Here is a 25,000-nt window from a genome sequence, read left to right as displayed (position 1 = left end):
AAGGGAGGGATCCATTCTGTCATCTCAAAAACACACTATGGTTAAAAGACAACAAACATGACTTATCTCTGTGTGTGTGTGTGTTAATGGCTAAAACAAAATGTTCTGTTGCTCCTTAATTCAATATAAGGACGGACACACACACACACACACACACACACACACACACACACACACACACACACACACACACACACACACACACACACACACACACACACACACACACACACACACACACACACACACACCCCAAAGTTGCCTCAAGAATTTCATAGAATAAACATTTAAATCAATAAATGGAAAATTGATAATCTACAGATTTAAGGATAATAAACTATTATTTTCAGCCACACAACAAAACAACCTGCGAATAAATAAAAACAACAGATCGACCGAATGATGTGAAGCAGTGACACCAGAGTAAACAGCTGCAGCTCGTTAGTGAAGAGAATCCAGGATCTGAACCAACAACCTCACCAAGCAGACATGTGAACATCGTAGATCCCGTCGCCTGCAGAAGATTCTCCCTCAGTGAGCGACAGGCCGCCTGTCAATCACAGCTCAGGGTCAGAGACCTCCGCTCCATTCCCCCCCCCCTCGCGTCAAGTCGTGATCTCTGATTGGCTCAGAGGGGAACGCAGCTCACATGATTGGCTGTTAGATGATAGGTAATGCCATTATCCTGCTGTGCTTCCTGTCAGGATCAGGTGCTATTCCTGTCCACACACACACACACACACACACACACACACACACACACACAGTAATAGCCACTAATTAGCCGGTAGCCCTCGGGCCAGTAAGGGGAATCCAATTTGGACCAATCAGATAGGAGAGAGAGGGTGTGTGTGTGTGTGTGTGTGTGTGTGTGTGTGTGTGTGTGATATAGATAGTATAATATGAAAAGGTTAAAAAGTAGAGGATGAGTAAAGAATAACAAAATAGGTGATTATAGGGTTAACAACTGATGGAGCAAAATAATCTCAATTCTAAATTCTATATCTGCTCAAACTGAAATCAGGGGAATCAGCTGTGATCAGATCGTGTTTCCAGGGAAACCAAAGATGATACGAGTCGTTGAATGACTGAAACCCGAGGAGAGTCTGTGATTTGAAGCTGCTTCGCTCTGGAGGACGATTTACATACGTCACAGTGAATCTGTTCACACGTGACCGACTTTCATTTCATCCACAACGAGGAGCACAATCAAGATGTTCCATCCCGAGACCAGAACACAGACACACACAGGACACAGGATATATGTGTGAGCATGAAAAAGGAAGTGTTCCGAGCAGAGAGGTTGTTTCTCGGCGTGTGAGCGGTGCAGCTTCTCCTCCGAGCGCTGACGGGGGAAACGTGAGCTGCACGTGCACCATCCAACTCAATGAGATCACACGTCTCTCTGGAGTTGTGAGGACACTCATGACGTAATGAATTCCCTGGTCCCTGACCTTAACCAGCACAACTAACTAACACTAACCTTAACCTAATGCTAACCCTAAATCTTAACCCCCCCCCCCACACACACACACACAGCTGAATGAGTGGGTTGACGTGAGGTCAGATTATTCACGCTTGTGTTGCTTCCTTTTAGAAAAACCTCCACAGAGCAGAACTGAAATCTGACATCAGTCTAATCTTTTACACTTACATCATGTCTAAAGGCTTCGAGTAGAAGATGTGACTAAATGAATGTTTTGAAATTAGGGCTGATGGATTATTTTAAATATTAAAACTGACATGAATAACTGAAGCAGCAGCTTGATTGTGTTAATCATATTCATCAGGCTGCATGTTATTGTTTTCCAGTGAAAATTAAATGCAACTTGCTTTTAACACCAACATCGTGACTTAACACAAAAAAGATCTGGATCTGATTTGTGCTACAGCTCCGAATGTGACAGGTGTGAACACACACACCTGGAGGAGTCAGGTTTCTGTCTGTGGCGTCAAAGTTCTCTCCACTAGTGGAAGTAACACACACCACTGATGTGAATTATTTAACAGTGTAACACACTCGTTACGTGTGTGTGTGTGTGTGTAGGCTGAGGTCTGAACTTCCCTCTTTCTGTGATTTAATTCTACATGATTCAAGTTGTGCGTTTGTCGTTTTCGCTGAAAAACACATTTATCAGACTTGTAGAAAAGCGTCAGATTCCATTAAACCTGCTGATCGTGTTGTTCATGTTTGATTCCTTTACATTTTCTCTTATAAATAATGATAATAATAATAATGAGAGTTCGGAGAAAGAAATGTCTCCAAATCACGACACGACAAAACCCAAATCATCCTGATTGCCCCCTGGTGGCTGGCTGCAGAACAGGTCCTGCACCCTGCCTCCTCCATGTTAGCAGATGGGACATGGACCCCACAAAAAAGACTAAATATTTTTTAGGATGTTCATGTTTCTGATCAGTTTGGTTTTAATTAGGAATTTAATGATAACACACAAACTGAGCAGAAATGACACACACACACACTTGTGACGGATCTAAATTAAATCCCCTTCAACATGCAGAGTCTCCAACAACACACACACACAACTATAGTAAAGTGTGTGTGACGACCAGCTCGCACGTGTTGTGAGAACCTGACGGGGAAGCAAAGGGGACACACACACACACACACACACACACACACACACACACACACACACACACACACACACACACACACACACACACACACACACACACACACACACACACACACACACACACACACACACACACACACACACGTTGTGATGCAGAGAAGCGATGGGAGGTGACTTGTTACCATCTGGGACTTCACACAACCTCTCTTCGTTTTCCACCTCCATCTAAACGTTTCTCTCTGAACACGCTGCTGCTGATGTTATAGATAATAAATCATATTAAAGAAAGACGGCTGATTATTATGTGAAGTAGTCGAGTGGAGATTAAAGATTATTTTAGTGTTTAATCTATTCATGTACATATGACGATGACACGATTTTGAATTTCTAATTAACCAACCTGCATCTTTCTGTTCACTAATTTTAAAATAAGCCTTTTGCTTCAGGTCTCAGTGTTTGGAGCTCTGAGGCTCGACTGTCACTAAAGCTCCGTCTCTTATCCTCCTCCTGCATCTCAAGCGGTTTCATATGAACGGCCTGAAGGGACGAGTCATGTGACCACACACACAAAGTCAATCAACAAAGAGGGTTACGTCAGGCTGAGCGGAGCCTGGCGGCGGTTTCCCATTGATAAAAGCAGAGAAGCTGATCCCAGTCTTCCCCTTCTGAAGTGCCCTTGGGCAAAATACTGAACCCCTCATTGCCCCTCATAGAAAACGTGATGAGACAGTCGCTCGTCTGTAAAGTCCCAGAATCCCTCGTCTGTCTCCTGCTCTCCACCGGAGGGTTTCTCCAGATTGCCTCCACTCCCACGATGCATCTGTGGCGGCGGCAGCGAGGAATGTCTTGGCAGAGGACTGTGGGAGTGTTGGCAGCAAAGCTTCACAGTTCAGACGCTTAAATTAATAATCTGCTGCATTTCTACTAAAAATAAACCAGTCTGTGAATCAGACTGGTTCCAGTTTGACACATTGGTGTGTCTTTGTGTTTTGTATGAACAACGAGTCACTGAACAGGAGACGTGTGGTCGTCTGACACTGACAAATCTTCAAATAACTTTCTACACCTACAACCAAAGTGACGTCTTCAAATAACCGACAAGTAATCGATTGTGAAACCAGTTGCTGATCAAACTCTTTCAGTTTGATCTGCGACATAAAGCAGAATGAAATGTTGAGAAGCTTCTGGTCTTTTCCATCTTCTCTCTCTCTCTCCTCCTGTCTGGTTTATCTCGACCTCACTCCTCTCCGTCTCCCTCATTAACAACCAGGACATACCTGTCTTTCTGTTTCTGCCTCAATGTCAGTCTGAAGGTCGCTGCTGTTTAACAGTTATGTAACTGCCTGTTGTGAAGGTAAGTGGGTCACACACTCTCTCACACACACACACACACACACACACACACACACACACACACACACACACACACACACACACACACACACACACACACACACACACACACACACACACACACACACACACACACACACACACACACACACACACACAGTTTCCATGGAGACAGGGAGCGCAGCATCTCTCCTCCAGCGCCGTGGATGCTGGAGTCTACGGCTCCTCATCATCCGTCATTCACTTACTGTCTGTTTGCTCCGACCTCTGACCTCCGACAGGGAGGAGATGACCAGAGTTTCTCAAACAGTCGTACTGTCGACGCTCGGAGGGAAACGACTCCTCCAGACATTTCTAATCTGCAGCTGGAAACTGATTCTCTGACGATGAAGCAAATATGAAAATATCTTCTGCAGCAGCTGATGTTAAACATGGAATCAAAAAACACAACCTCAAACTAATCGACTTCAGCCTCAATTCGATCTCCATGACAACGACACTACAACAGCAGCAATTTTCTATCGTCATCGATCTTGAAAATATCCACAATATTTACAGTCCGTCCACTGCGATGACATCAGCGCACGCTACGTATAACACCAAGAGGGACTGTCCACTAGGATCCTGTTGATTGGTCTCAATCACAAAAGACATTTCACAAACCTCATGCTTCTCTTCTTCTCAACCAATCAGGGCGCAGATTACTCACCACGGTAACCAGATGCCGTGCAGAGATGGCGGCGTGCTCCGGCTGCACCTCGTGATGTGGCCGTGCCAGCAGGTTGACGGCTCGCTGACCGCCGGGCTGCTGGCGGAAGCGAGACTCCAGGAGGGCGGCCGGCATCACTTTGGCCAAATGGTGGTGAAAACGATGATGAAGGGGATGATGATGAAGATGGAGGTAGCGGGACTCGTCCACATCGTGATGCTGATCACTCAAGTGGTGCTGAGGGAGGAGACGCGGGGGGAGGTGAAGGGAGCGGCGAGAGGGGAGGAGTCGGAGCTCGTGGTCACCAGAGGACGATTCTGAGAAGAAGAGGAGTCAAACATGAAAAAGATGAAGAAAATGTCTCTGTGTTGTTTTGTGTTTGTTACAATGTGGAACTTGAGCCACTAGGGGGCTCAGCTAAAACAATAACAAAGACCTAGCTTGACGATAGCGTGACACAGCGCGGGATCATGGGAGTTGTTGTCGTGTATTTGTGGTTTATTCACGTTAAGCAGCAAACGACTGATCAATGATCCTGATTCATTACTGGTGACCAATACAACCAGTGGAAAGAAAACCACCAGCTCGCTAACCTTCATCGTATCTGAAGTTACAGCAGAGACGGACAAAATGAAACAAATGAATAAAATTGTTTCTTGATTTCTCTGAGTTTGAACATTGACGGCAACATGAGTGTTTTTTCTCTTATTGAGGACGACTTCATTTCTCTCTTGGTTTTAACGTCTGGAGAATCTTCTGATCTTTTAGAAACCGGCAGCGGAGAGAAGAGACGAGGAGATTCCATCTGTCTGCGTCTCTTTCATCAGGCTGAGAGGAAGTTCCCTCCACGCCCGACTCAGCCGACCGTCACGACCGTGAACGCTGCATAATTCATTCTCACTCATTATTTATCCTCGGAGCAGAAATAGAAGAAATTCCACTGAGTGAAGCGGTTTTTTGCCGCCTCACATTCACACGAGTTCACACTGAGACGGAGGTGAAGTGGAGCAGAAGCTGATCCACACTCTGCTGGACAGAGAGGATCCTGAGGTTAAAGAGACAAACCCTCTGCGTCACTGGGTCCCAGGTCAGTTTGCTGCTCCCTGTTTAAAACCCTGAGGAAACAGCAGGTCTATAGAAACAGAGCGATCCTGAGAGACGCTGCAGAGCTGACACAGCTTCTACCCGGCATCTCTTCTCCCTAGCGACAGCATCCTGGTTGCTATGTGCAACGCTGCGCTGAGCCGAGCTGTGATTGGACCGGAGCCATCAGCCAATCACAGGTCAAGTTACAGCGGGCTGACAGTTAACTCTGTGGAGACAAATCACTCAACTCTCACCGGAAAATTAGCTAGTGAGACATATGATCTTTAAATATTAAAATAATGTATATCCTGTGTTTAAAGACATGACACTAGTTGTCCTGAGGGGGGCGCTACAGATACTCCAGCTCGTGCCTATCATGTAATGTGATTTTATTCCAGTTATAGAACTTACTTTATTTTCAGTCCATTTGTAAACACGGGAGGAGAATGTGTCTGAATTGAAGCGATTCACCGTCTCCTGATTGGTTCACACACGACGATGTTTATCTGTTTCCTCTCAGCTGCAGAGGAAACGTGACCTTCAGTCATGTGACGTCTGAACATCGGCTTCTATTCGCTGGACTAGTTCTACTTTGACTAAAAGTATGTTTTTTTCCGAGTTTAAACGTTTGTGAATTGTCATCGTCTCCACTCAGACACAACTTGAAAACGTGATTTAAAAACAAATCAACGTTAATTTACCTTCTGTTGTTATTTCAGTGAACTGAATATGTGGAGTTTCAGATCTTTGGTCGGACGTGAACTTTGAACTCAGAAAACCGAGGACGAATACTTTCACCATTACGATGTTTTACAGACTGAACGATTCATTAAAATCAACAGATGAATCAGAAATAAAATGTATCGTAAATTGCAGCTCTATAATGAAATGTATAAATATTATATCAACAAATGACAATTTCATCACCTACACTTCTTATAAAATCCTTTATGCTTTAATTAGTTGAGTGAGTTGAGTGTTTAGTTTTATCTCAACATTTTACAATCAATCCAAAAGATAATACAAATCAAAGAGTTGTGATTCAGGATCATTCTCTACTGTCGTTTCAAATTTGGAAATATGATGAAATATTATTTTTCTGTATCTCAAACATTCTCTGGTTCCATCAACACTGAATCTGTTAGATTTGCTTTAAACTCTGGAAACTAAATGCAGACTAATGATTTGTGCATTGATGTTATTTTACGAGGAACATCTGATATAAGCAAATCTCCCACATTTCCTCACAGAACAGATTCTACATCACAGCCGAGACTCAGGTTCTTTGTGTGGATGTCACCTTCGTTTTTCCTTTAGAGACAAATCAACATGAGTTTCATGACCTGAGCCTCAGTCATGAGGATTTGACTGTGAAGTATCTGCAGAATCAAACACTGAGGCTGTTCCATCTTATTTTAAAGTCCAATATCCTGCAGGTTTGAAGGCTGCATTCAATCATTCATGGAAATAAGTGATGGAGGATATTTGATCTGAGCAGCACACACGTACAGTTTGATACAGAAGCTCCAGGGAGAGCAGCTTGTTCATCCTCAGGCTGTGAACCAGATGAACCGAGTTTTACCTGCGAGCAGCAGCTGAGTCCACATCAGAACCAGAACCACCAACATGGTGACGAACCTTCTTCCTCAGACTGGAACAATCAGCAGAAGCGTCTGCAGCTTCTGTCGCTGCCGTGATTACACATGAAGAGGAAGCAGCCGGTGTGTGTCCGTGTGCGTGTGTTTGTGTGTTTGTCTCCTTGCATCAGATCCAGACCCTCTCTCCACCAGCGGCCCCCCGCTGCTGCCCTCCCCGCCCAGCGGTGTCCTACAGCGGCCTGAGAGACGGAGGAAGAGCCGCTGTGCAGCAGCTGCAGCTCCGGGGAGAAGAGGAGGATGTTTCCATGTGAGCGTGGATCAGGTGATGAAGATGAAGAGAGGAAGGGGAGGAGACAAGGCGTGGTGGAGGAGGAAGAGGAGGAAGAGGAGCACTAGTCCTGAACATCTTTATTTATCATCACATTCATTTAACAGAAACACTTTTATATTTTCCTTTTAGTTTAATGTCAATAATCGTCTTGTTAAAATTTGAACAGTTTTATGTTTTATTAATTAAATTTTATTATATTATAATATCTTTTTTTAAAGGTCTGTTATTCTATAGTTAAAATATTGTATCATCAAGCCACAAATAACTGCTCATTACAATAATACTTAATTATACTCCCCGAAAAATGTGTATGCAGCGCCACCTACAGGGCTAGATTCATATTACACTTTACAAATATATTAACTTCAGACACTATAGAGAAAGAAATGTTAATGAATATTTAAGATTCACAATTCAGCCTGAAGTTTATTGTAAAAAATATTTGTATATATAAAGGAAATGTTCTTAGTTCAGATGCCGTTGCTTTTATTTAGTTTTGTTCATCTTAATCACACAGTTTGAATTTAGACTTTAAGTTAAATTAAGATTAACCTGAGAAGATTGAACACATCAATCTGTGGGTGTAATAAACTCTGCAGCCTGCAGGGGGCAGCAGCTCCCCGTGTCTGTGCAGCACGTTTAACAACAGAGCTCATTGTGTTACTTTATCGGGTTTTATCTTTGTGTGATGTTGTGTGTCTGTAGTTGTTGTGTCTGTAGTTGTTTTGTTGTTGTGTGTCAGTGCCTCCTCCGTGTGTGTGTCAGTCAGAGACAATGGGTGTGGTCACATTGTGTTTTTCTCATCTGATTTTAATTAAATCTTTAGAACCATGTTATATATAAATCTCGTTCACACAGTTTGTGTTTCTGTGTGTTGTGTTGTCACTATGTGTGTGTGTGTATAATATATAATAAAGTTATTTCACTGTGTAAAAACTGTGTAAAAACTCCACGATCACCTGCAGTGACCCGGGTGAAGAAAGAAGAAGAAGACAAAGAACGTCAGTGTCATGATGGAGGAGAAGAAAGAGGAGGAAGAGAAGAAAGAGGAGGAAGAGAAGAAAGAGGAGGAGGAGAAGAAAGAGGAGGAGAAGAAAGAGGAGGAAGAGAAGAAAGAGGAGGAAGAGAAGAAAAAGGAGGAGGAGAAGAAAGAGGAGGAGGAGAAGAAAGAGGAGGAGGAGTCGTGTTGGAAACAAACGAGATGAAAAACGACACTGAGCGTCACTGACTCACATCAAAGGAATGTGCTCCAGTTGAGTTTAAAGGAGACGAGCTGGTGTTGAAGAAGTTCTGCTTCTGTGTTTCTTGGTTTGTCTTGAGAACCAAACTCCGGAAAGAAAGAAACTGAGCTGTTTTTCATTCACTTCCTCTCGCTGGCTTTTAAATAACATTTCACATTTTGGCTTCTCTTGATAAAATAAAGACAGAACTTTGTTTAATGGCTGAATACGGAGGAAGGTTCGTTATGAACAAACACAAACGTCTCATAAATAAAATCATGTTTAAATGAAAAGAATAAAGATAAATATTGAACAAACATGATGGAATGAGTGGAAGTTTAACACTGAGAAGAGTTTGACTCTGTGGTCGAGTTGAGGTTTTTATTCCAGTCACACCCAGATCTAATGAAACTTTCACTTCCTCTCAGATTGGTTTATAGACTGAACTTCAATAACAAGTCAAACCTTATACATCACAATGCAAAACATCGTCTGACGTGCAACAGGCTGTTTTGAATATGATATTTGTTTAATTCTGCAGATGTCTGCCTGAACTGAAACACATCCACTGAGCTGCTGCTCGTTCTGAACATGTGTGTTAATGTTTCATTTCTCTACGTCAAGTATAAAGACTGAAATTAGTTCAGTTTGAACTATTTGTGTATTTTAATCTATGAAAGTGCGTCAGGTTTAATAAACTAAATGCTTATCATGTTTTTCTTGTTTCTGTTTTCAGAATTCAGAATTCATAAACACGACTTCTCCTCACTTGAATAATAACTTAATAGATCAAGTTTCTGAAGAAATTGGCAGACTTCCCAGCATGCACTGCTTTCTGACTCAAAATTCTCTGGAGTCTCTGGATATACAAAAAACAACAAGCAGAAAATGACCATAGAGACATAAGAGAGATACAAAACAACTAGAAAACAACAACAAAAACACACAACTCAACCACAGAGACACACAAAAGACCAAAAAGACAGAAAACCAGAGAGACAACTACACAACAGGACTACAACAATGAGATTAAAATGGCCTCTAGTTTATTGTGTAATAAGAGTATTAAAGATTCACTTGTTGGTAAACGGATGTGAGTCTTCTAAAGAATAAAGAAGCTCCGGTGGCTCCTCACTTTCGTTTCTCCGTCCCAGCAACAGAAGCTGTTTCCCTGAACAGGTTCATGTCCGGACACATCCCAGATCCCAGTTGTTGGATCTGATCCCAGATCCAACAACTGGGTTGTTTCCATTCTGCTTCCCGAGCAAGAGCAGGAAGGGCCCCCTCCAAATATGGTCAGGGAGGCGGGCAGAGTGGGCGTGGTTTGAAGGGGGCGGGGTTTGGCGAATACCTGAGCGAAGGTTTGAAAGGGGGCGTGGTTTGGTAGGATACGTTATTGATGTGTTGGAGGGGCGTGGTTTGTTTGAAAGTGTTGGTGTCCTTGAAGGGGGCGTGGTTTACTGGAACCCCCCCCCCTCCCTCCCTCCCTCCCGCCCTCCCTCCCTGCAGCTGCTCCGCTGTCTCGGTCATTTATCGGAACACCGCCCCCCTCCGGGCGGCTCCATCACCTAAACCCAGCCGCCTCCCCGTCACTGCTGCTGTGGAGCTTCTCCGGTGTCACGGGTCGAAACGTGCGGACGAACTTTGTGGATTTTCCTTCGTAAACATGGCTCAGATCAACACGTGCCTCAAATGGACCTTCACCATCTTCAACATCTTCTTCGCGGTGAGTTTGAGATCGAATGAAAAGTGTCCGAAATGTGACGTAGGTCTTTTATACTAAACACTTAAAGTATTTAAATCAGCAGCTGTGAACCGGAAAGAGGTAGAAACGTATTTAAGTGTTAATTCATCAGGGGAATTTGTGTCGTTTGGATTGAAAAGTTGCGTCATGTTGTGTTTGTGAGTCTTTAACATGTGCGTCATCAGCTGTTAGATGGTGGAAGTGAAACTGGGGGTGTAATGGGACCAGTTAAAAGTCCATGGTGATGTCATCAGATGTTTCTCCAAGAGTCCAAACTCCAAAAAATAAAGTTACTCTGAAGAAACAGCTGCTGATTCTCATGGACGAGTCTGAACCGTGTGTGAAGTTGTGATAGTTCCAGGTGAAGTGTGTGTGTGTGTGTGTGTGTGTGTGTCGGTGTGTGTCGGTGTGTGTGTGTCGGTGTGTGTGTGTGTCGGTGTGTGTGTTACTGCTGTTGTTTTCCACTCGGTCTCAAGGGACAACCTCAGTTTAATTGAGCAGCCATTTTGTTTTATACAGAGTTTTGGTTCAGACATTTCCTTCACAATAAAAGCCCCTGGTGATCACTTACAGTAGAGCTGGTTCTGATGGATTCGGCTCAGTCTGATTTTATTGGAGCTGCTTATTCTCTGAAACTCAAGTCAACAGGCTTTTCAGATTTTCTCCCTCCACAACAAGATGCACGTTACAGACACATTCATAACTGACGGCTACAAAACAATTTAATAACAATACAAGTTGTAAATATAAATATCTATGTAAATATATATGTTTATATCTGGCAACGTATATTACAGCTGTTTAACAAACCTACGTACGCCACTGTGGGTAAATAATGTGACCTAAGTCAATAATCTATAGTTTAAATAAGTTGTGTATCTGCTGTAGGACAGTAATGGAACAGAAGCTGCACGATGGCGTTCAGACTGTAAATAAAGATGAACCACACGTCTCCACTTCCTCCCACTGTGCAAAGATGAAGCTCAGATTAAAAGAGCCGGCGTCGCCATCTTGTGCCGGTGACGTCCGAGTGGAGCCATGTTACTGAGGCTCCACGCAAACACTTCATCAAATAACTGATTCACACCAAACGGATCAGAAACACTTGAACAAACATCAGTGAAATAAGAACGACAGAAACGTCTTTGACAAACATTTATTTAACGTCTAGTTTGACTTGACACTTTTTAGTTTGATCCGTGTCCCATCTGCTAACGTGGAGGAGGAGGTGTGGTCATCTTTATTTACACTCTATGATAAATACTTGTAATAACCTCGGGCATGAGCCAAGCAGTCGTCTTTGCTGAGATAAAGTGACACTTTGTGCTGTGACCTGTTCAGAGTGAATCTAACCGAGCTGTGTTTGGTTTCAGATCTTCGGGGCCATCGTCATCTTGATCCCTCTGATCTCTCAGGTCTACATCAGAGAAGACGTAAGGACAAGCTCTTTCTAAACAAACCGCTCAGGGTCTAAAGGAACCTAAATATGAACGTGTTGTTCTCCTGCCTCCAGGTGGAGGGCCGCACCACCGGCCTCATCGTCCTGTACGTGCTGGGATCCGTCACCCTGATCATCGCCATCCTGGGAGCGTACGGCGCCCACAGGGAGAACAAAGTGTGCCTGATCCTCGTGAGTGTGAAGAGCAGCAAACATCTTCAACATGAAGAGCACGTGTGAAATGAGTCAAAACACTATTTCTAAATGACAGGAAAACGTTGCACACAGGGAAAACTCCCTTTTTCTGAAACAGGATGTGATGATGAAGATGAAGATGAAGAGTTGTGTGATTACTGACGTCTGAGGGGGAAACCAGACTTACTTAAGTCAGTAGTTAGTGGAAGTGCAGCAAGTTCTGTTCTAAACTTTCGTGATCAACCGGCTCGATTACGTCTGGATTTTGTAATCCAGGTTAATAATGAACTTGTATCGTCAGAAGCAAAGATCAATGTTCAGGGAACTGTTGAGAGCAAATAATAAAAGTGTCTGTTTAGGTTTTCTCATGTTATTTATATGCACTTTAATAAAATGTGGTGTGTGTAGTTCCTGGTGTGTATGGTGGTTGGAAGTCTGGTGATGCTGAGAATTGGAGTCGTCGTTGCTTTCGCCCGACCTCAGGTAACCCCCCCCCCCCCCCACACACACACACACACAGTCTAATGGTTCTATTGTCTGTTTAGTGTTGGTTCCACTGTTGGTTCTATGTGACTGATTCTGAGTCTGTTTCTATGAATCAGCTCAACTTTTATTCTGTTTCTGCTTTTCAGAATAAAAGCGTGTGATTGTGTTTGTAGTTGACAGGTTTCATGTCGGAGAAGTTCCGTTCCCTGCTGCCGCTCGACACATCCTCAGACGTGGTGAAGAACATGGCTGAGACCATGCAGACGCAGGTGAGACGCGCACACACACACACACACACACACACAACTCTAACCGCTCTGATCCATTTTTTTTAACTATCGTCGACGATTTAAATTTTGACAAGAAATAACAAAACATTTTAAGAATGTTCCGCTGAGGATGATCCCTCACGCCCCAAAACCTTTCACGTTCAGGACAGAGATCAAATCTCGACTGTCTTTGGTCTCTACCTCAGGAGACAGTTACCGACTCTCTGATGGCGTTGGACCGGTTTTCACGCCCAGAATTCCTCACAGGGCAGCAGGGTGTGGCCCGAGCCTTCCGATTGGCTCCCTGAGTGATGGGTGTGTGGCAAACAGATTATTTTACCTCTCGGCTCCGCGCTGCCTGCAGATCGATATCAACTTCCTGTTTTTGTAGAGGAAGGCGACTCACCCACACGTTTACTTTCTGAAAAAACGAAACAAAAAATGTTTCCACTAAACCAGTTCCTCTGTTTAGTTTGTATAGTTTCCTCATGGATCGACTCAGACGCATAAAGAGTCTCTTGTTTCATCTCATCGTCTTTTGTGGTTTTACATGAACAGTGAAGAGAAAAACAAACTAGGTCCAATAACAGATCTGTGGTTTGTTCAGATACAAACTTTCCACCAACTGTCAAAGGGAAGAAGAATCTTTAGTTTCAGGCTCAGGCTGTTTGTATTCAAGTTTATGGTTCAGCTCTCTTCCTGTTATTGTAGATTCTGATCTCTGATCTCTAACCGTCCTGTTCTTCTTCTGCGGTGTTCAGCTGCAGTGCTGCGGCTTCTTCAGCTACCAGGACTGGGAGGACAACATCCCTGATTCATGTCTGTGCAACAGCGAGGCAGAGGAGGAGGGCATGTGTCAGAGCGTCAGCTACAACCTGCAGAGCCTCTTCCAGGGGAAGCGCATCTACACCAAGGTCGGTGAACATGTCAATGTTGTGACGTGTCTTCTGAACATTAAAGCATGAAAACATTTATAACTATGATTAAAATAAGAAACCTGAATATAAACAGAACACGTCTCCTTTAAGATAAAAAGAACTGAAACGATAAATCCAGTTGTCTTACGAAGCGTAAATGTGACGTTTTCTTCCTCCTCTCTTCTTCAGACCTGCTTTCCCATCGTCATGCAGTACGTCCTTGTCGTCGTTGACGTCGTGATCGGCATTGTCTTCAGTCTGGCTACGTTGGCGGTGAGAATCTCGGCTCAGCTCGTGATGTTTAACGTAACTTAACCCGTGTTAAAACTTTGATATTTAACTGTACTCACTGTTTTTCCTCCAGCTGCTCGGTATGATCCTGTCGTCCATCATGATCCACCAGTTGCGTTACCCCAACCGAACCACCGTCCTGATGGTTCCCAGCATCTTCACCACTGCGCCACCAAAATACCAGGAGCTGCACAACTCTCCGAACTACTAGAGGAGCAGCGCTGCCCTCTGCTGTCAGCTTGTGGTAAAGGTCTGAAAGTCTGAGGAGCCACATGCCTCCATTGAAACGCATTCATGTGATTGTTAAAGAGGCTGAATGAAAAATATTTGCAATTGGATGATTCTTCTGTTTTCTGTCAGAATCTCTTTTTTTTTTTATGATGTTTGTTGAAGTTTTTCCAGTTTTTCTAATGATCACAAGACTTTTCTGGTTAGAAAGTTGACTTCCGTCAGGAGACAAAGGAGAAAATGTCGTGTTTACAAGTTTCATTGAGACTCAAATCTGACTTTTTATAAGAATTCTGGCTTTAAAATTCCCCCAAAAAAGTGAGAAAGTCAAGATCAGTTTTTATAAAGACAGAAATAAAATCCTGACATTAACGTCTCAGTTCTGCAGATTTAAATTGAGATGTTATTAATTAATTCAATTCTGACCTTTTTTTTTTTTCCTCAAAATATTTGTTATTTTTTTTGTTTCAAGTGAAAAGTCATTTTTTCTTGTGATCGTGTAGAAAAACAAGATTCTTCTCTAAAATCCTTTTTTGTCTCAAACGACCTTTACACTGAAACAAAGTGTTCTTCAAACCACTGTTTGCTTCTAGTTTTCTGTTAGTTAAGCAAACGCAAGAAAAGCAGATGTCTGATAAAAGTGCAATTAACTCTGTTTGCAGAAATAAAGTGTTTGTTTAAAGAATAATTTTTCCTTTCAGCTCTGAATCGTTATAAATCTTAGTTTTTCTATTTTTAAAATATTTTTGATATTCTACACTTTGTATTGAATGTGACTGGGTCTGTTCTTTGTGTTACTGTCGTCCTCTGAATAAAAAACCTCTTTTATGATCCACATCTTCCTGTGTGTGTGTGTGTGTGTCTGTCTGTGTGTGTGTGTGTCTGTCTGTGTGTGTAGACTGACTCCAAACACAAACAACTGCTGCAGAAAATCACTTTATATCTAATACACAATAAACTTATTAAAGGAGCAGATGGGACATGGACCATTTCAGGTCGTTCTTATCTCACTGATGTTTGTTCAAGCGTTTCTGATCAGTTTGGTTTTTATTAGTTATTTGATATAAAAACAGGCTGAGACGTGATGATTGACAGCCGAGTCTGACTCCTGATTGGTCAGGAGGGTGTAGGGGCGGTGCCTCAATAGAGCGGCTCCACCCCTCGATCACAGACTCCTCAGTGAAACGTGTCGCTGTTCGAATCCAAGATGTTTGATCTGGATGATAGAAGGCGGAGGAACACGTGCCATCTGTCACTGATCCAAACTAAAAATAAAACTATTCAAAGTAAAGTCATGAAAGATAATAAACAACATTTAAAACATGTTTTCCATCATCGCCACTGGAAGACAGACTCTGGTTTAAATGTCCATGTTGTGAGTCTGCACCAGCACCCTCTGGTGGACGAGCTACGTATCAGCAGGACTGTTTTTCAGTTCAGACATTTGTTTTATACCAGATCTGCTGATTGAAGTTCACCTTTAAGTTGAGACTCTACAGGTGAACGTGTCCAATTGGTTTCATCACGTCTGTTTGTGACATTTTAAAATCTTGTTAGCGCATGAAAACTAAAACTTCACGTCTCAACGAGTTGAGATCACACAGCTGCACTGAGAGAACTCAGACAATTCAGTTTGACTTCAAGTTGAAGTGTGAGAAGTTAATTATCTCGTGCACAGAAGATAAATACATATCAGAACTTGTAGAGCAGCAGGAGGCCGGACATGACGTATAAACTCTGCTGTGGAAAGATCAGTGTTGTTGTTTACAGCTCATCCACACCGGCGTCGGCCCTCATCACCAAAAGATCTGGAACCTCCTCGTGTTTCCAAGTTGACGTCTTCGTCTTCTACGTGCACGGCTCCTCTTCTTCATCCTGAGATATTAATGTCTCCATAAAGCACAAAACACTGTCAAGTTATTAAATAAATCACTGCTCATGTTCCTGTCTGTGAATCACACGTGAACAAACTCAGTAAAAGTGCAAAATGAAAGAACGACAATGTGTGCGACACCTCCATGCGTTGTGTAAATCGTTATAATTGTTCTATTATCTTTACAAAACACTTTCGACACTAGCAGTTTAAAAAAATTACATTTCCAAAAAGTGTGCAGATTTGTTTTTCTTTTCAACCACATGTCGTTGTTCCGTAACGAACAGGACAGAACTTCGCTTGCTTTTCTTCCATGTGCATTGATTTCCCCCCCAAAGGCAACAAAACGTCCAGTCTGTTATTTGTGTTTTCTTCAGTAAGCAGATTAATGCAGCTACAGGTCTGCAGGAAACACAACAGGAAACGAACACAGCAGAGAGAAGAGAGAAGGATTCATGTACAGATCAGATCCATCACTGCCACCTGACTTTAACTTATTAAATAACCGCTGCTCACTTTTTTATTTATTCACCAAGTTTTTTAAAAGTCAAAAACAAACAAAAAGCCTTTTACAGAATTCAAACATGCACAGTTTCTCTGTCCGGCAGTGACAGTGTGGGTGTGTTGTTGTTGTAGTAGAGTAAGTGTGTGTTTGTGTTAAAACCATCGACTCAACTTGTGGGTAAAGAAGGAGCAGAGCTGATTAAACGTTATTCTTGATTTGAACTGTGACGATTAGTCGATTAATACATGAAAAAAATGTTTAAAGTATAAATTTTGTCTTTTCTTTGATTCCCAGATTCGAGGATTTTCAGCTTTTCTTTGCTTTGTATCATTTAAATGTCTTTGTTTTGATAATAATTAATTCAAATGAATCAATTTGACTTTTCTTTATCAATTTTTAAATTCAAAATAAACCGTATAAATATCGTTTTCGTGTTGGATATTTTAGCTGCAGATTTGATTTGGATAAAGTGCAGTTTAATTTATACAAATAAAACCAGGTTCTGCAGAACCCATGTTTGTTTTATGTTAATGAGAAGTTTTATTATTTATTCACTTTGTAAAACTTTATTGACCAACTGCTGCTGCAGCTCCCCCTGGAGGTCAGGTTGCACATGTGCGCTGCTCCTCATGGTGACGCGCTCGTCCTGACGACCTGCGACGACCTCGTTTGCAGTCTGATGTTTGACCAGCAGGTGGAGACGTTCCACTACAAACCGGTGTTTATATTTTCTGATGAATATGGAGTTTATTGGACGTCTGTACAGTGTGTGTGTGTGTGTGTGTGTGTGTGTGTGTGTGTGTGTGTGTGTGTGTGTGTGTGTGTGTGTGTGTGTGTGTGTGTGTGTGTGTGTGTGTGTGCTGAAGCCTGAGACTCCTCTTTGAAATAATGTTCAACTGTTTTAATGATTATTTAAATATGTAATTTATGTTTTCGGGAACATTGGCCACTGCTTTGTTTTTAAAATACTGTTGCATTGTTGTATTTCCATAGAACAGAGGATAGTAAAGTGCTAAAATGAGATTTTTAGAGAATCTTGTCACTGATTTCAATCATAACGACTTCAGTGACTTGTTTTGTAAGGGCACGCTGGATTAAGTAAATGAAGAGTAATTTCCCATGCTCCTTAGCAGCACAATACAGCAGATTAGTTTAGGATTTTAGAGCCGACGGACCAGACAACTGAGACACTGATGAATGTGTGTGTATGTGTGTGTTTAAGTAAAAGTGTGCGTGTCAGCCAGTGGAGCAGCAGCCTCCGGCCGGCGTGGCCTGTGGTTCGTCGTCGACTATCTGTACTCCCCGCCTACTCGAAGCCGATTGGCTGGCTCCGTTGCCCTTCAACCTCTCCTCAGCCTGAGCCGTTTCCATCATCCCTGAAACACACAGACACACACACACAGACACACAAATGTTATTGTGAATGAAACACTAGGAGGTTTTCGTTGCCATCTTGTTTGTTAGCAGGACTAAGCAAAATGTATTTAACAGCTTCCCGTGACATTTTGTGGAGGTGCGGGACATGACCCTCAGAAGAATCCTGCTTTGAGGGAGCTGTGCACTCTGCAGTCTGTCTGGTTAATAATGCTGATGTTCATATTTCACTGTGTGTGTGTTCAGTGTCTGTTGTGCAGGTGAACTCTTACTTTTACAAAGGTCCAGGAAAAGCTCCTCGATGCCTTTATTCAACTTGGCTGATGTGTGGTAGTGTTTGGCTCCGACAGACTCGGCATAACTGAAGAGAAACACACCAGCACATTAACAGGAAGAATAAGAAATGATGTGGTTTTCTGTTCAAAAGAGAAAAGGAAACATTCAAAAGCTCTTTACAGGTGTAACTTATGAAAACAGTGAGAAAAGAGTTTTAAATAAAGTTCGTACCTCTCTGCCTCTTCAACTGAAACATGTCTGTCTTTGTCCAAATCAACTTTGTTACCTGCAGGGACAAGAGAACACTTATTTCAACACAAATTGCAATGGAAAAGCAACAGCGCCCCCTGCAGCTACAAGTGGTGATCAATACTTTGGGTAGCGTGGTTGGAGTGGTTTTCACGTCTAACAAAACGGACTGTTGATTTATAAACATTACTTCTTTGACTGAGCCGTTGGGATTAAGAGCTTTTCTAACTGAAATGTTTTAGAGTAATAATAAAAATCTGAATCCACAGAAATGACATAAACATGTACATGAGCACACATATGAAACAAACTGATCTCAGCTCAGAGGCTCAAACTTCATCGTGCTAAACTTTCAACAACAGCCTCATGACTCGCTGCCTAATGAAAACAACATTGCCACACGGCTGATTGTGTAACTGCAGCAGGTCCAAACTCATGATGAGCAAACATCAGCAACATAATCCAGTTAGAACGACTCACAAATGTTCTGTCATGACACAAAGAAACGACTTCATGTTGGGCAGCGGTGCAGACGAAGACGAGAAGAGACGCAAAGATGGAAACATGAAGGACAAACAGGGACGGACGGAAGCCCATGTGGACCACAGACCCTTAATAATACTAAAACTGAATTAAGCTGTTAAAGAGTTAAAATAATGATGAACTGTAAGATGTGTGATAACTTACCTACTATACATAAACAAATCTCGTTGCCCAACATTTTCCTCAACTCTTTCACCCAGTTCTTCACCTGCAACCACACAAACAAACTTTAATTCAACTTAAATGTAAAAGAAGAGCTACTGGAGAAAAAAACTGTAGGAGGAGCATAAAATACATATTTTTAAGTCACGTAAAAGTAAAGCATTGACAGTCCTGCTCATACGTTACCTTCTGAAACGAGTCTTCGTCTGTGATGTCGTACACTAGTATGGCTCCATTGGAGTCTCTGTAGTAGATGGGACCTAACGCATGAAACCTCTCCTGACCCGCGGTGTCCTGCAGACAAACACCAAACAAGGTCAACATTCGTCCAGTGACACGCTAACGTCACGACAGCAGAAACCCGGAGCGGGACTCTCTTACCCATATGGCGAGGTTCACCCTCTTTCCCGTGATGTTGAGCTTCTTTGTGAGGAAGGACGCCTGCGGAGGAAGAGGAGAAGAGTCAGTTTCAAAAAAACAAATCGAGGTCGAGCAACGAGGCCTTGACAAAACATGGAGTGTGGTATAAAACTTCTTTTCTCCTGAACGGTTACATGCTACATCCACGCTGCGATGTTGTACTCTAGAGCCCACAAAATGATAAATACTGAAATAAAAGTTGTTGTGAGACACTTTGTAAACACATTAACACAAACTAAAACATATTCAAATATTAAATCTGTATCTTTTACTGAAAAACTGAGCAGAAGTTGGAGGATTGTCAAAGATCATCATTAAAAACCAGATACAGTTTTTAGCTGGTTTTCCTCATGTGGCTGCACGTCACTGGTTTTTCTCTCAGAAAACATGGTCACATGAATATTTTCATGGTGCCGTGACCTTTGACCTCCACAGTTATTCCACTGAGTTGTTATTGGTCAGAAACCTGAGGATTAACATGCTGCAGGATTTATTATTAATCTCTGTGGAGACAAGTGACATTTACAAAACTAATGTTTAAAATATAAATCAACCTGAGATACAGTGAAACTAAAATAATAATTACTGTGTCAGATTATAATCATAATAATCTGGAGTTAATCAGGTTTGTTTTGTAAATTCTCATCTTCCAGTTTCAGTATAAACTGAGTTTCCAGTTAACCACTGGGTTCAGAGCTGCGTGTAAAGGTCAAAGTTCGTCTGAGGAAAAGATTTATTCATTCATTTTTTTTTTTTCCACCCCAATTTAGTTTTGCCTTGTTGGACCTTTTCAGGGGGAAAGAACCCAACGACTCAGATTCAGAGAGAAACTGAGTGTGAGGCTGAGACGTGATGTCACCGTGTGTGGTCACGCACACGTATGACGAGCGCGTAAACGAGTGTGAGGTCGTAGAGATTACAACCATTTTTTAATCTTTCAACTGCGGGTGTCATGTGACTATTCTGGTCACATTGGGGTGATTGGAATGACAACACAAAAGAAAGTTTCCAATGTGACGAGTCTCATGACAAACACTGACGGCTGAACGATGCCGAGCTCGTGCTGGGAGACGGCCGCTCGCTCGCTCATGAATGGAAATCATGAGCGTCTGAGGTTTGTTCACGGATCAAAGGCTGGAGTAAATAAATCAACTTGTCTCCTTGGGTGAACATAAATACATAATCAACCGATAACTTTACGTAACATCATCTGGTCGCAGCGCCGTCCAACATGCTGCTGCTCCGTGGAAAACTGAGCAGGTCACAAGTGAGTGAGAGTAAAGTGACCTGAGCCCTGCAGCTATAGAGCCGAGAAGCATCCGGCACCATGTGACTGTGACACAAGGCGGTGAACTGTATAAGCATTGGACCCTTCCCAATTGTGAAGAGTTTTTCTATTCCGTGATAATTATTATTGATGATACTGAGCTAAAACACTTTTGTTATAAAGTATAAGATGTCAGAGAAGTAGTCTGACTGTTGTTGTGTTTACACGCACGTTAGTAACCGAGCTACAGTCGTCCTCAGACCTAATGTAACCAAGAATGTGGGACCTGGGTTGGGGATTAAAATAAATAGAGAAAAGTTTATCTGGCATGTTAACACTTCCATTCCATTAGAAATGATCTGTTTTATACTGGAATGTAAATCTTCCAGTGCCTGATGAAAACTTGAGGTGAGGCCATGTTGACAGAACGAGCTCAGTATCAGAGGAGAAATCTGATTCCTGAGCTGATTTACAGTCAGCAGGTTTTTATAGTGCACGTCAACATGTCCCCCAGTTACATGTGTGGTTCCTCTGAGGAGTCAGGGAACTGACGTGAATCTAAGCTCAGTCGAATAATGACAACACATTGTATTTCCTCTCTGGAGAAACTTTAACCTGAAACGGATTTTCCCTGAAGTTTGGCTGCGACACAGGAAGCTGCGAGTACACAAGAGCGGAGTTCATGGCGCAACTCACTTCAAGAGGTTCAAACGCAGCAACGGCTTACGCAACAGCAACCGACGGAAGCTTGGAGTCTTTCCACCGCTCTGCCTGAGCTGCTCCGGCTCTAAGTCATTATTGATCCGTCACTGTGACGGAAACGCTGCGTCACTCTTCCTGGTTTTCCACATTTTTCTCTTTCTTTGTCTACAGAGATGTGTGACCTGAGCGCCGCAGATAAACAACTCAAACAAGAGGCATGATGGGGGAGAAGCTGAACTGCGATACACAACCACACACACACCTTATCAGCTCGACAATGATTTGGATGAATATAAAAACTCTGTTCACATTTCAACAGTTTTCCATCAACACTGAACAGCTCGGTGCTTTTCTCTTTGACACATGACAGCAAGATGATCTGAGGAACATGAATGTCGTGTCATCTGAATGTGGCATTAATCATTTAATTCATAAAATATATTTAAAAAAAGGGGAAATTGCAAATTTGCATCAAGGTGATTAAAGAAAAGATAGATGTCGTTTTTTCACCTTTCAGAAGCTGAAACCAGGAAATGTTAACTAGAAAAACATGGATTATTTATGTATCTGCCAAAAACACTTTCACTGTTTGTTTCTGAAGACTTGGATGAAGATTGGTTCACATAAAATATGGAATAATGTGTAAAGCTTTCTTTATAGACAGAAGGTCACAATGTCCCCTTCTGTTCCTGAGTTACGCTGTTGAGTAAATGTTTTTGCGAAACATTATGATGTCACGGTGACTTTTGGGATAAAAACATGTTTTCGTGACATCAGCGCGACCTTGACTGACCTTTAAGCTCCTCAAATCTAATCAGATCATCCTCGGATCGTGGATGACGGGAAAGTTTGTGCCGAACGTGTAGAAACTGTGTCGAGGTGTTTCTGAGGTGTCGCACCTACAAAGGCCGGAGACAAGTCTTCACCTGCGTTAAGCATTAAAATGTGAGTGAGTCAGAAGAAGAAAGATCACATCTGTGGGTGAGAGAAAGAGAGAGAGCGGCTGAGAGGAGGGAAACGAAACTGAAACTTTACTTTGAATTTATTCAAATAGAAGGTAACTGTGGTTTTTATCAGTGACGTGTGAATGTTATTTAAAATCCATATAAATATCTTTGAAACAGACGAGCGAGTGTGTTATTGTGGAGATGTAATAACTCAACAACCATTTATTAAAGTTATTATTGTAACTTAAGATGCTTTTACTTTGCTTTCACACGTAGAATACTATTTAGTTGACATTATAGGAATAAACAAGGTTGAAGATCTTTTTAATATATAAAAATGCATCATATTGTATTTTGTATTGGAATCATTAATACTTCAAATGCAGGTACCTGATTGTATTTATATACTTTTACTTAGAGAGAGGGTTTGATTCTTCCATCAGTGGACGCTTGGCTCACGATTATCGACGCCAGACGGGCGGCTGCGGTGCCACCCCACAGCCCCGCTCCCACGGCGCGACCCGGGATACGTAACGAACACCCCCACAAGTGACAGCGACACAAACACCTCCACCCAAACACCGCTAGCACCACCCGCCGTGCTCCGACTTGCAATAAAACAAACACCTGAGCCCGAGCGGGGCTAGCCGGGGAGCTAGCGGCTCGCCCGGCAGCTGTTAGCCGGGGAGCTAGCGGCTCGCCCGGGTCTTACCTGTAGAGTTGTGATGTGCTTGTCGTTGAATTTGTTCTCGCAGTAGCGCAGCACCAGCGACGTCTTGCCCACGCAGCCTTCCCCCAGCAGCACCACCTTGAAGGAGTAGGTCTTGCCGCTGTTGCCGCCCGCCCCTCCGGCCGCCATGGCTGGAAGTTTTAATTTGCGCTAATTTGCTGTCGCCGTTAATCAAAACAAGCGGCGTCGAGCTAGCGCTGCTAACGTTAGCCTCGGTCCGTGTGAAGTCCTGCGCAGCTCACATCGGCTTCCGACTTCCGCAGAAACCCGGGGAAACCCGCGGAAGAGCGCGTCGACAGCTTCACAGAACCGGACGTCGGTCGTTATCGGGCGACAGGCGCGACAGGACCGGGGCCACACTCCGGAATTACTCCGCTTTTCGAGCTCCTGCGAGCGGCTGCTTCTCACCCAGCTAATGGCGTCTCTGGATGCTAGCTGTTAGCCGGCTAGCCCCCCGAAGATCGTCTACGTTCAAAGATATGAGTCACTCGGTTATTTGAAGAGCAGACATCCCGCATCCTGTCCACCCTGTGTTTGTGTTGTAATAATTAAAGAAGAATATTTGTATACACGTTTTATTACATATTTTAGAGCTATAGAAAAAATAAAAACTATAATATATAGATACAACAATAATAATAATAAGCTATTAGCAGTTTTCAAGCTAAAGCACTTTTATATTCAGATATTCAGAAACCCAATGTAGGACATGCAAATACTTATATTGAATAATAATAAATACTATATAATACAATTTAATTAAATTGAACAAAGTCTGACTAACAAGATAAAAACATGTAATAAAATGTTGCTTCAAAAATTGAGGCAGGTGAAATTCGAATGAGGGAAAATAAGTGATAATATAAAAGATAATCTCATAAACTGAATCCAAACTAAATTATATAAACTGAGTTCAAAGGGCAAGTATTTGTAGTTTAGTCAGCAGGAATTGGTGCACAGAATTTGAAGAGGAGTGAGACATCCACGCTACTTCCTGCTCTCTGTGGCGTCACAGGACGACAGAGTCTGACCGTCAGTGGGCGGGGGGTGGGGGGGGGGTCTTTAAGAGACTTAAAATAGTGCCCCCAAAACTTAAACACTTTATTTTTTCTAATTTCACTATTTTATGATGGTTTTTATTAAATTTGATTGTTTTAATAAATTTAAATCATTGTTATAATTTATGTATTTATATGAGCTTTTTGTGTTTTTTTATGTGTAAATACAGTTAATATTCAATTCATATATGATTATATCATATAATGTTATTGTATCCTGTTATTATTATAATGGTATTTCCTTGATTTAAAGTTCACCTGCACGAAGCATGTTTTCATGGTAGCAACGTTTAAGGGTGAGGGCGCAGTGTGGCTGTTCGTCCACTAGAGGGCAGAGACGGAATAGAATTGGAGCAGCTGAGACAGAAACGTCACACGATGAAGAATAATCAATCAATCAAATTTTATTTGTATAGCCCATATTCAATA

The 25,000-nt window shown here is 42.4% G+C and overlaps 3 protein-coding genes and 3 long non-coding RNA genes across 8 annotated transcripts in view; 1 reads left to right on the top strand and 5 right to left on the bottom strand.

Moving 5' to 3' along the window:
• The window catches only part of ptprr (protein tyrosine phosphatase receptor type R), an 18,376-nt gene extending 10,704 nt beyond the window's left edge, over positions 1-7,672 (bottom strand). The window contains exons 1-2 of the mRNA XM_034577733.1: positions 7,331-7,672; positions 4,663-4,979 (exon numbers count right to left, since the gene is read on the bottom strand). Of these exons, the coding sequence (XP_034433624.1) occupies positions 4,663-4,979; positions 7,331-7,376 (363 nt within the window). The 5' untranslated portion in view covers positions 7,377-7,672. The remainder of the gene's footprint in view (positions 1-4,662; positions 4,980-7,330) is intronic.
• Positions 3,785-14,545, top strand: LOC117757044 (tetraspanin-8-like). Of its 2 annotated transcripts, XM_034577784.1 has the most exons (9): positions 3,785-3,817; positions 10,561-10,623; positions 12,015-12,074; positions 12,155-12,271; positions 12,683-12,757; positions 12,934-13,029; positions 13,791-13,943; positions 14,136-14,219; positions 14,311-14,545. In XM_034577784.1, exons 2-9 carry the CDS (start codon positions 10,564-10,566, stop codon positions 14,446-14,448), a joined length of 783 nt encoding a protein of 260 aa, XP_034433675.1. In that variant the 5' UTR covers positions 3,785-3,817; positions 10,561-10,563; the 3' UTR covers positions 14,449-14,545. The 2 variants fall into 2 exon arrangements, with proteins under 2 accessions (XP_034433675.1, XP_034433674.1); XM_034577783.1 differs by lacking the exon at positions 3,785-3,817 and having other exon boundaries at positions 10,420-10,623.
• LOC117757071 lies at positions 5,086-6,164 on the bottom strand. Its single transcript, XR_004613031.1, has 3 exons — positions 5,352-6,164; positions 5,241-5,246; positions 5,086-5,197 (listed from the first exon to the last, which is right to left on the bottom strand). It is a non-coding gene; the product is annotated as an uncharacterized LOC117757071 (long non-coding RNA).
• On the bottom strand, positions 8,014-15,311 carry LOC117757064. The gene is made up of 3 exons (XR_004613023.1): positions 15,013-15,311; positions 9,813-9,819; positions 8,014-8,023 (listed from the first exon to the last, which is right to left on the bottom strand). It is a non-coding gene; the product is annotated as an uncharacterized LOC117757064 (long non-coding RNA).
• A 406-nt stretch (positions 15,312-15,717) lies between these two features.
• The window catches only part of LOC117757068, a 19,190-nt gene continuing 9,907 nt past the window's right edge, over positions 15,718-25,000 (bottom strand). Inside the window, exon 3 of the long non-coding RNA XR_004613028.1 lies at positions 15,718-15,730. This is a non-coding gene — a long non-coding RNA (uncharacterized LOC117757068). The remainder of the gene's footprint in view (positions 15,731-25,000) is intronic.
• Positions 17,689-24,028, bottom strand: rab21 (RAB21, member RAS oncogene family). Of its 2 annotated transcripts, XM_034577792.1 has the most exons (7): positions 23,496-24,028; positions 19,829-19,888; positions 19,634-19,741; positions 19,430-19,493; positions 18,725-18,779; positions 18,490-18,578; positions 17,689-18,219 (listed from the first exon to the last, which is right to left on the bottom strand). In XM_034577792.1, exons 1-7 carry the CDS (start codon positions 23,640-23,642, stop codon positions 18,080-18,082), a joined length of 663 nt encoding a protein of 220 aa, XP_034433683.1. In that variant the 5' UTR covers positions 23,643-24,028; the 3' UTR covers positions 17,689-18,079. The 2 variants fall into 2 exon arrangements, with proteins under 2 accessions (XP_034433683.1, XP_034433684.1); XM_034577793.1 differs by lacking the exons at positions 17,689-18,219; positions 18,490-18,578; positions 18,725-18,779 and adding an exon at positions 19,106-19,352 and having other exon boundaries at positions 19,399-19,493; positions 23,496-23,971.

Source organism: Hippoglossus hippoglossus, chromosome 23, assembly GCF_009819705.1.
Source record: "Hippoglossus hippoglossus isolate fHipHip1 chromosome 23, fHipHip1.pri, whole genome shotgun sequence".
Classification (NCBI taxonomy): Eukaryota; Metazoa; Chordata; class Actinopteri; order Pleuronectiformes; family Pleuronectidae; genus Hippoglossus; species Hippoglossus hippoglossus.
This window is presented reverse-complemented; position numbering and strand designations above follow the sequence as displayed.